The sequence below is a fragment of the Schistocerca piceifrons genome, chromosome 1, assembly GCF_021461385.2.
Source record: "Schistocerca piceifrons isolate TAMUIC-IGC-003096 chromosome 1, iqSchPice1.1, whole genome shotgun sequence".
NCBI classification, from domain to species: Eukaryota; Metazoa; Arthropoda; class Insecta; order Orthoptera; family Acrididae; genus Schistocerca; species Schistocerca piceifrons.
The window spans coordinates 815,106,933-815,117,960 of NC_060138.1; the positions used below are offsets into that span (position 1 = coordinate 815,106,933).

At 39.5% G+C, this 11,028-nt stretch overlaps 1 protein-coding gene across 1 annotated transcript in view; it reads right to left on the reverse strand.

Annotated features, from left to right (window-relative positions):
* Positions 1–4,881, reverse strand: part of LOC124714077 — a 74,389-nt gene extending 69,508 nt beyond the window's left edge. The window contains 2 exon segments of the mRNA XM_047242992.1: positions 4,149–4,368; positions 4,528–4,881. Coding sequence (XP_047098948.1) covers positions 4,149–4,368; positions 4,528–4,601 — 294 coding nt within the window. The 5' untranslated portion in view covers positions 4,602–4,881.
* Positions 4,882–11,028: the final 6,147 nt, after the last annotated feature.

Sequence of the window (11,028 nt, forward strand, 5' to 3'; positions counted from 1 at the left end):
TATTGGGACTGTGCTTTCAGTGGAATATTTTTCAGTGAGTTGATGATTTTAGTTCTGTTATTTCGACGTTATTGTAGATTTTTTTTCTGTTTGTCATGTGTGAATTTTGGTAAATTGCTTCTTTTTATGTCTTACATAGGTATGGATACAACTGACAAGATCAACAGTTTTTGGTTGTCGGCGATGATGGGGGACAGTGCGCTGTCTCTAATAAAATTTCTTTAACTGTTCGGATTTTTGGGTGAAGTCGTTAAGTGTTCAGTATGTCGTGAAGATATGAGGCTTATTAAAGTTCTGGATTTTATGATTTGGTATAGGTAGTTTCTGTTGACCTATGCAGGTCAAGGGAAGGGTTTGATTCCAATTTGTGGGATCGGGAGCTGCTGTTGAGCTATATAGGTCAAGGGAAGTGGCCGATTCCAGAGGATACTATGTTTAGTGGAATTTGGGGAGTTTCGTTTTTTTTTTTTTTTTTTTTTTGTATGGTGGTGTGTGCCTAAATTTGTTTATATTTACTTTGTCCCCATGCAAAACCCCCCCAATTTCCCACACTTGTCCCATTAGTTTCATTAGGTTTCTTGTGGAATGTGTGTGTGTGTGTGTGTGTGTGTGTGTGTGTGTGTGTGTGTGTGTTTCAATGTATTTTCATGTTTGTGGTCATGTTTACGTAATGACGTCATAGGCGCCATATTGGAGTCATAGTGTATGGTCGTTTCCGCCATATTTGTGATGCTATGGGTCAAAGAAGATGGGTGGAATCGGACGCTTCTGTATTTCCTAAATACATTACAGAATCAGATAGAAACACACTTTTTTTATGTCTAGCTGGCACAGCCAGAACTCAAACCTAATTTTGCAATTTTTGTTTTCCACATTCTCTCAAACTCCAAAATCTGCAACTGTCTTTCTGAAGTACCAACTGTTGGATGCCAAGGTTTTTTTTTTTAATGTGACTGGAATTTTGTAATAAACCTCATTATTCATTTGGCCTGTTCCGATGACCAGGCCGGCCACTCACATTCTCCAAATAGCAAATAGGGACCCCTACAGTTCTTAATATGAAAGACTTCTTCAGTCTTCAAATATATTTCAGGGTGCTCTTACAAAGCAAAAACAATAGAACTTACACTTTGATTAAAATGACTGTCATTGATGTTGTGGTTGGAGTCAGCCAGTAGAAAATCTAAGGACATTCTCAAGTGCCACATGTGTTGTCTGTTTTATAAATTAACAGAGTATTGTCTTCACACCAGGAACAAGCCCTTCCCCATCTGCCATTACAATCCTGAGGTTTAATTTCAGTGAAATACAAAAAAGAAATTGGAATAAGCACTTAGTGTGCCAATTAGTACAATTTGAAATTGAAATTTTCATTTCACACACTTCTGTTAAAAGAACTTATGACATACCAGAACATAATGTCAGACTTATCTGTTGCTGAAATGAAGTAAAACCTAGCAGTAGTACAGATCAGCATACAGTTAAGAAACAGGTCTTTGATACTTTTGGAATGCCTGTAAACATACTAAAACAAAATTAAGATGTCAAGAGAAAAATAGCTTACATAAAAACAAACAAAGTCAAATACACATCTCCAGTGTACATCTAAGGAGAAACTAACACTTCAAAAACAGACAGTACATGGCAGCAACAATATTACATAGCGCCAGATGATGGCAATATGCCAAAATGGGCTCACTGTGAATGATATATAAAATAAAAACCATTTAAAGAGCAGTGCAACTGGCTTATATTCATAATAATAATAATAATAATAATGTCATTAAAAGACATATTTTGCACTGCGGGCCCCAGATAACAAAAGCTACATGTGGTAGCATTTCTGATGTATACCAGCGCAAGAGTTCCCTAAATATCAAGAAAACTTTTTGGGTCAAATTTCACCTCCAAGTATCTCAATAAACCATCCACTTTAGTAAGCTAAATTTGTAACTCACAAAAAAGTTAGTACAGAAAAAGCCTCAAATTTTTTGTCAATACAATAAAATTTCTTTATCACTCATGCAGTGAACTCTATCAAACTATAATGGCACTCTTTCACCTATCTGAACTATCTGATTAGTTTACCAATTCTCAGGACTACAGCTTACCTATTTAATGAAAGATGTAACCTCTTAGTTTACCTAAACTTCTGATCCTCATCACAAAATATCTAAAACTTTGACTTTTGAGCACAGCAAGTGAACTGACAATGTTCTGTTATACCTATGGGCATGCCCAGTTAATTCGTGGTACAGTTACTAAAGATTCTTACTAATAATGTATAAGCATGTGCATATTAAAAGTGCAAACATATGTGAGCAAGTAGTATTTATGCTGCTTCATTTTACCGTTGAATTTCTAGAATTGTTCCATGTTGTTCTCTGCAATATGATCTGACTGAGAAAGAAAGGAGGAAGACATTATTTTGAAGCAAGAGACAAATTATACATCAACAATGTAAAGTAAAAAATAATTACTGAATGAAGCAAAATTAACACCTAGGAAAATTAGAAAAAGATATAGGTCAACCCAACTGAAAGGGAGTGAAGGGTTAAAGTACAACAGTAAATCGCAACATACTACAGTAGTCAACTCTAAAATAGTAAAAAACGAAGTGAAACATTGTACATGGTTTTCACCAAGAAGACCTGACATTCAGCTAAAGTGAAACCAACAAAAACCTGGATCACAACTCCCAAACATAACATTAGGAGAATACTGTAGAATGGGATACAACACACAGGCTTTGGAAAATGACGTTACAAGTTACCACACACAATACATTGCAAAGACAGAATGTTAAGGAATGTAGTACAGATAAAAAACATTGTTGACAAAAAATTTATATGCCTATATTTCGAATCAAACTTTACATATATAGTCCCCCCCCACCCCTCACTTTTTTTTTTGCAGTAGATAGGCCTTGTATCCTATTCTTCAGTTGGTGTGTATAGATCATTTGATGGACAGGATACCAATACTGGCAAAGACAGAAAAGCAACAAATGTAAAATTTGTATCCTGTACTTCTGCTGACCTTTGTAGTTCAACTGGGATACAAGATGCCAGTGTTGTGTGTGTCACTGTTTTTGCTTTCGCTGTCACTAGTATCCCATTCGTAAGTTGACCTACATAATACAGAATATGAATCAACTGCAGAGGAAACAGCAACTGAAACAACTCATTATGAGAAAAAATTATAATTCAACATGTGTACACAAGTGATTTGAGGTTACCACAAGCAACAAAAAGCAAACAATATCTACCTTTTCGTAAAACATTTATTTTTATTTACAATTATGATGCTTTGCCACAGAAGATAACCGATTTGTTATCTACACCTCAAGAATAAACTAATACCTATGATTAAAATAAGAAATCACTGGTCAATGCCTAAGAGTTGTATCCTGTTCTTCAATTGGCCCAACTTAAGGTTTGCCTGTGCATAAATGTAGTACCCTGTTAGGTATAGTGATGAGAAGCCTAACTTGGGGAACATACTGAATTATTAAAGCAGCAGGGTTGCAATAATACAAGTGTATCAATATATTGTTCTTAACAGCTTACTCTTCCTAGGCCTACATAAATCCATTACTCTCCCTTACGCTATTATTTATACCCCATTCACAAATATTGCAACTGTTGGCAAATAGCCCATGATGAATTACATACCTACGTAACTGGTTTATTATCCACTGCCGCTATAAATTATTTGACTAGTCAAAGCCGAGACACGGAACGACAACAAGCAAACACGGGATTACTGGATAAGAATTCGTCTAAAGAGACGAAATGTGTTCTCGTGAAAAAGAGCACACCAATTTCTGCATTTACAAGCTAAAAAATTCTATTTAATAAACACGTAATTGGTATAATTTCATAGGTAGATAAGCTGTCACTAAAATTATTTTCAGTCCTGGGAGTGAACAAAGCAACTGAATCACGTAATAATTTAAAAATGACATCGAAACCATGGGACTCACAGAAGCCGACAACAGTTACTCAAAAATGTTTATGAACATCTTTAATTCAACGGATTAATGACGGTCTGTTAGACGTAACTGAAGCAAAACTTGGTTTCAAATGTCACAACAAAAGAGTGACGAATCTATGACTATATTTTGAAACTACCAATATTACACTCACTTTCATCCGTTTTAGTCGAAGTTTCTCCAGTTTCTCTCTAGCATCACTCTTCTTCGCAATTTCCGCCAACTTATCTCGGGCATCTGTCAACTTCTGTCGTTTATTTTGTATGATTTTCAACCGAGCATCGCTGATTTTTGTTATGCCCCCTCTCTTACGAGGCGCATTATTTCTTTTAACATTTCGCGAAGATTCATTTTTCTGCTGGTTTCTTTTCAGCCTATAAAATAAAAAACCTCATAAACACTTCACCTTATAACCACTACTTACAATGCACTGAAGAGTTTTAGTATAATATGAAACATTAAAAATCGAACTTTTTTAATGAACTTCATTACATTAAATACACGTCACATACGGTTTCGCTGAAAACACTTGCCTTGCGCGCCCATAAGGGGTTTTCACTATTTTCTTTTGAATAATATCGTCAAGACTCATATCTACACTCGCCATGCTTTAACAATGTTTGGCTGTATCCAGAGACACATTTGAATTTTATTCCCACAACACCTTAGGCAAAGAGACAGTTAAAAAGGGCGACATTTCTAGAGCCACGTAATACGCCTTTCTTCGTAATTACATTTGTCATTAGTTTTGCTTGCAGTTTGTTATAAAATATTTAAATTATCTGATATATCTGTAAATGGAGATGACAACAAACAGCAACATTAATAACAAACCAGATACTGTAAACTTTGTTAAACGTGTTATGCAGATCTACTATGTAAATCGCAGAAAAACTTTCAGAGAACTCGCTTTTGCTCTTTGTAGGAACATGAGATTGATTGGGTGATAAGGTAACAGCTATATACTGATTCTAAATTGAAAAGCATACACAGATACTTAGGTAACAGAAAATAAAATTTCAATATTAAAAGCATAGCTTTTACAAACTTTAAAATCCCTGTCTTTGTTGATTTAATTGCGACACGGTCATGGTGTATAGCACATACTTCTCCTGTGTCATTAATCTGATTTACATTATCTTGGTATTTTGGATGCTTTCTACGTCCATCCTCATTATACTAAAAGGGAAACTGTGAAATAAAGGTTAAGCCTAGTTTACACGACGACATTGGGTTGTGCCACTCGTTGCGTGGAATGAGTTGCACGAAAGTGGTTTCATATATGACTGCAGACACGGCAAAACCAGTATACACTTCAGTCTCGTCGTTTTGGGAGCCCATGAGTCGTGTCTGAAATGAAAATTTTGGCAGTTGCACGTCGCACGAGTTAAAGCTTGTACGTGGAATCGCTGCATAAGGAAAAAAATAAGAAACGTGTTTCGATTCGCGACTGGATAAAGAAAAGACGTCAGCTCGATTGCTCATCATCCTTCCTGAAATTTATATCGGAAGACCCAAGAAGTTCTTCTAATTATCTTATAATCTCACCAGAACTGTTCATGTTTCTTCTAAATAGAATTAATTATGCGATAAGGAGTAAAGGTACTGCAACGCATGAACCACTGTCGCCAGAACTGAAATTACATATCATATTGTGTGCATTACAATCGAGAACACTCGGCATGCTACAAGATGCGGTTTTAGGTGGTGATGATTTCTCATTAATACCAATAATTATTATTAACATTAACAGCAATAATTATTCGAAGCAGGCTGCACTAAGAAGAGAATGGTTTGCACACTACTCTATTGATGATAGATCTGAACACTGGCATTATTTCAAAATTCTAACATACGTGAATGGAAAGCACTGCAACAACATTTTAAATAGATGAATATTGAATAAAGACTGCAGCTTCTGGAATTTGTATAGCCGTCCCTCCTGTCAACAATATTCCTTAACAAAGAGATGCCCAACTCGAACGATGGGATTTTAGTCTTGTAGACGAGAGCATTGCCAAAGCTAGACTTACACTTGTTTGTATTTTTCTTAATTCAATTATCTACATGCTCCTAACTCAATAAATTTCGCCCTGCAGCTTGGAAATTGTCAAACCATCTATAAAAATAATCACACATGAAGGTTTTCAGCAGCAGCAATACAGTGCTTATTTTTGTAATCAGCATCAATGAAATCCTACAAACACCTATGCAAAGCATATATATCCATAAAGCGAACATTATTCTCCGTTCCCCACTTCATATTTCAGTTTGTATACACTCTACAAATACACGTAACCTCAAAACTCATGCAACTAGTATTTAGTTTCACCAATGAGTTGCGCAAACGCGAGGTGCGCATGTGCAATGGCCGCTAGCGCAGCTGCATGCAACCTAGTGTCGTCATGTAAACTAGGCTTTAGAGTTTAATGTACTATCGACAATAACGGACGGGCAAACATCAGGAATGAAATCATACGTGCACTTGATAATTGAAGCAATCCAAAATTTATCGCGAGTGATTTAGGTAAGTAACGTAAATACTAAGTAAGGTTTTCTGGGGATCTTACCCCCAACTACCCTTTTTTTGTGTACAGCAACAAGGTAGTGCAATTGCTCAGATTCATTGACAGATTTCTTTAATCAGTTGTATTGAGAAAACTCTAACAGAATTCAAATAACCCTTCATTGAACTTGACTGATTCTGAGTACATCTTGTGTCCCTGTTTTCGCAAAGTTTTGGTTTCACCTCATTAAGGATCAGTTCTCACAGGATGTCAACAAGTGCAATGGGTGACAATAAGACACTTCGATTAGCCCAGTGCCACACACTGAAAGAGAGGTTGTGAGATGCCATCCAGGATATAAAAATTCGGAATTGATTATCAGAATTAAGAAACTTGCTACGATAAAGTTTATGAGCGGCCAAAGCAAATTCATTGAGGATGTTTTCCAAAATGACTGTTAGCTCAGATTAAAAAACTTACGATATTAAATATTAAAGATCCAAACATTAATATCAGTAACATCAATCAAATAAATTGCAATAATAACAATCAACTGCAATAGGAGTTTCTGAACATCTTTAATTCACTGGTATAGGAATGCTCAGTATCGACAAATACAACTTAGTTGTAGCATGTCAGGTGTGGAGAAAGGTGGAGTTTGTTATGTAGTATGAGTTGTTCTGTTGACAGTCTTATGCTGTCTGCTATCTGGCTACATTAATTCCCAAAATTCACGAATTTGATCGTCAAGATATTCATATGCCCTTACAAATGGCATTGTGTGCAGAGAAAATTGAGATGTGGGTTGCCTTAAAGCGACTTTTAATTATGTGACCTATCTTTTTCGATACTATCTTCACTTCTGATGTCTACTTTTCCTAGATAATTCATCCATTTATCGCCCTGTTGAATGAAAATGAGACCAGCCATTCATTTTTCCAACAAAACAACGCTACTGCTCATATAGCATGTCAATCCCTATGACTTTTAGGTGAAATCTTTGGAGACAGAGTAATTTCAAAAGGCCTTTAGCCACCACATTCCCTAGATTTGGCTCCAGCTAAGTATTTCCCCTAGGGTGCGGCTAAAACATTTGTGTATCTAAATAACCCAAAGACAATAGATGAACTAAAGACAGTGATAATTATCTACATTTGATTACATGTAAAACACTGGTAAAAGTGTTCACAAATAAATGTTAAAGTGTTGAACTGCACCTTCAATTAACAGGAAAACATGTCCACTACCTACTGTGTTATTGGTGAGTACAGTTTCATTAATTATAATTCATCATCATCATTATAATTTAAGACTGATCATGCCTTTCAGCGTTCAGTCTGGAGCATAGCCCCTTATAAAATTCCTCCATGATCCCCTATTTAGTGCTAACATTGGTGCCTCTTCTGATGTTAAGCCTATTACTTCAAAATCATTCTTAACCGAATCCAGGTACCTTCTCCTTGGTCTGCCCCGACTCCTCCTACCCTCTACTGCTGAACCCATGAGTCTCTTGGGTAACCTTGCTTCTCCCATGTGTGTAACATGACCCCACCATCTAAGCCTGTTCGCCCTGACTGCTACATCTATAGAGTTCATTCCCAGTTTTTCTTTGATTTCGACATTGTTCCCATCTACTTGTACCTTCAATCATCCTAGCTACTTTCATATCTGTAACCTCAACCTTGTTGATAAGGTAACCTGAATCCACCTAGCTTTCGCTCCCATACAACAAAGTTGGTCGAAAGATTGAACGGTGCACAGATAACTTAGTCTTGGTACTGACTTCCTTCTTGCAGAAGAGAGTAGATCGTAGCTGAGCGCTCACTACATTAGCTTTGCTACACCTCGCTTCCAGTTCTTTCACTATGTTGCCATCCTGTGAGAATATGCATCCTACATACTTGAAACTGTCCACCTGTTCTAACTTTGTTCCTCCTATTTGGCACCCAATCCGTTTATACACTCCTGGAAATGGAAAAAAGAACACATTGACACCGGTGTGTCAGACCCACCATACTTGCTCCGGACACTGCGAGAGGGCTGTACAAGCAATGATCACACGCACGGCACAGCGGACACACCAGGAACCGCGGTGTTGGCCGTCGAATGGCGCTAGCTGCGCAGCATTTGTGCACCGCCGCCGTCAGTGTCAGCCAGTTTGCCGTGGCATACGGAGCTCCATCGCAGTCTTTAACACTGGTAGCATGCCGCGACAGCGTGGACGTGAACCGTATGTGCAGTTGACGGACTTTGAGCGAGGGCGTATAGTGGGCATGCGGGAGGCCGGGTGGACGTACCGCCGAATTGCTCAACACGTGGGGCGTGAGGTCTCCACAGTACATCGCTGTTGTCGCCAGTGGTCGGCGGAAGGTGCACGTGCCTGTCGACCTGGGACCGGACCGCAGCGACGCACGGATGCACGCCAAGACCGTAGGATCCTACGCAGTGCCGTAGGGGACCGCACCGCCACTTCCCAGCAAATTAGGGACACTGTTGCTCCTGGGGTATCGGCGAGGACCATTCGCAACCGTCTCCATGAAGCTGGGCTACGGTCCCGCACACCGTTAGGCCGTCTTCCGCTCACGCCCCAACATCGTGCAGCCCGCCTCCAGTGGTGTCGCGACAGGCGTGAATGGAGGGACGAATGGAGACGTGTCGTCTTCAGCGATGAGAGTCGCTTCTGCCTTGGTGCCAATGATGGTCGTATGCGTGTTTGGTGCCGTGCAGGTGAGCGCCACAATCAGGACTGCATACGACCGAGGCACCCAGGGCCAACACCCGGCATCATCGTGTGGGGAGCGATCTCCTACACTGGCCGTACACCACTGGTGATCGTCGAGGGGACACTGAATAGTGCACGGTACATCCAAACCGTCATCGAACCCATCGTTCTACCATTCCTAGACCGGCGAGGGAACTTGCTGTTCCAACAGGACAATGCACGTCCGCATGTATCCCGTGCCACCCAACGTGCTCTAGAATGTGTAAGTCAACTACCCTGGCCAGCAAGATCTCCGGATCTGTCCCCCATTGAGCATGTTTGGGACTGGATGAAGCTTCGTCTCACGCGGTCTGCACGTCCAGCACGAACGCTGGTCCAACTGAGGCACCAGGTGGAAATAGCATGGCAAGCCGTTCCACAGGACTACATCCAGCATCTCTACGATCGTCTCCATGGGAGAATAGCAGCCTGCATTGCTGCGAAAGGTGGATATACACTGTACTAGTGCCGACATTGTGCATGCTCTGTTGCCTGTGTCTATGTGCCTCTGGTTCTGTCAGTGTGATCATGTGATGTATCTGACCCCAGGAATGTGTCAATAAAGTTTCCCCTTCCTGGGACAATGAATTAACGGTGTTCTTATTTCAATTTCCAGGAGTGTATTTCTTTCCCACTGACATTACTTTCGTTTTGGAGATGCTAATCTTCATACCATAGTCCTTACATTTCTGATCCAGCTCTGAAATATTACTTTGCAAACTTTCAATCGAATCTGCCATCACAACTAGGTCATCCGCATATGCAAGACTGCTTATTTTGTGTTCACATATCTTAATCTCACCCAGCCAGTCTATTGTTTTCAACATATGATCCATAAATAATATGAACAACAGTGGAGACAGGTTCCAGCCTTGGCTTACCCCTGAAACTACTCTGAACCATGAACTCAATTTACCGTCAACTCTAACTGCTGCCTGACTATCCATGTAAAGACCTTTAATTGCTTGCAAAAGTTTGCCTCCTATTCCATAATCTCGTAGAACAGACAATAACTTCCTCCTAGGAACCCGGTCATATGCCTTTTTTAGATCTATAAAGCATAGATGCAATTCCCTGTTCCACTCATAACACTTCTCCATTATTTGCCGTAAGCTAAAGATCTGGTCCTGACAACCTCTAAGAGGCCTTAAACCCACACTGATTTTCATCCAATTGGTCCTCAACTAATACTCACACTTTCCTTTCAACAATACCTGAGAAGATTTTACCCACAACGCTGATTAAAGAGATACCTCTGTAGTTGTTACAATCTTTTCTGTTTCCATGTTTAAAGATTGGTGTGATTACTGCTTTTATCTAGTCTGATGGAACCTGTCCCGACTCCCAGGCCATTTCAGTTATCCTGTGTAGCCATTTAAGACCTGACATTCCACTGTATTTGATGAGTTCCGACTTAATTTCATCCACCCCAGCTGCTTTATTGCACTGCAATCTATTGACCATTTTCTCCACTTCCTCAAACGTGATCCTATTTCGATCATCATTCCTATCCCATTCTACCTCGAAATATGAAACATTACTGATGGTATTTTCACCTACATTGAGCAACTCTTCAAAATATTCTCTCCATCTGCCCAAGGCATCCACAGGATTCACCAGCAGTTTTCCTGACCTGCCCAAAATACTTGTCATTTCCTTCTTACCTCCCTTTCGAAGACTGCTAATTACACCCCAGAATGGTTTTCCAGCAGCTTGACCCAATGTCTCCAACCTGTTTCCAAAGTCTTCCCAAGATTTCTTCTTGG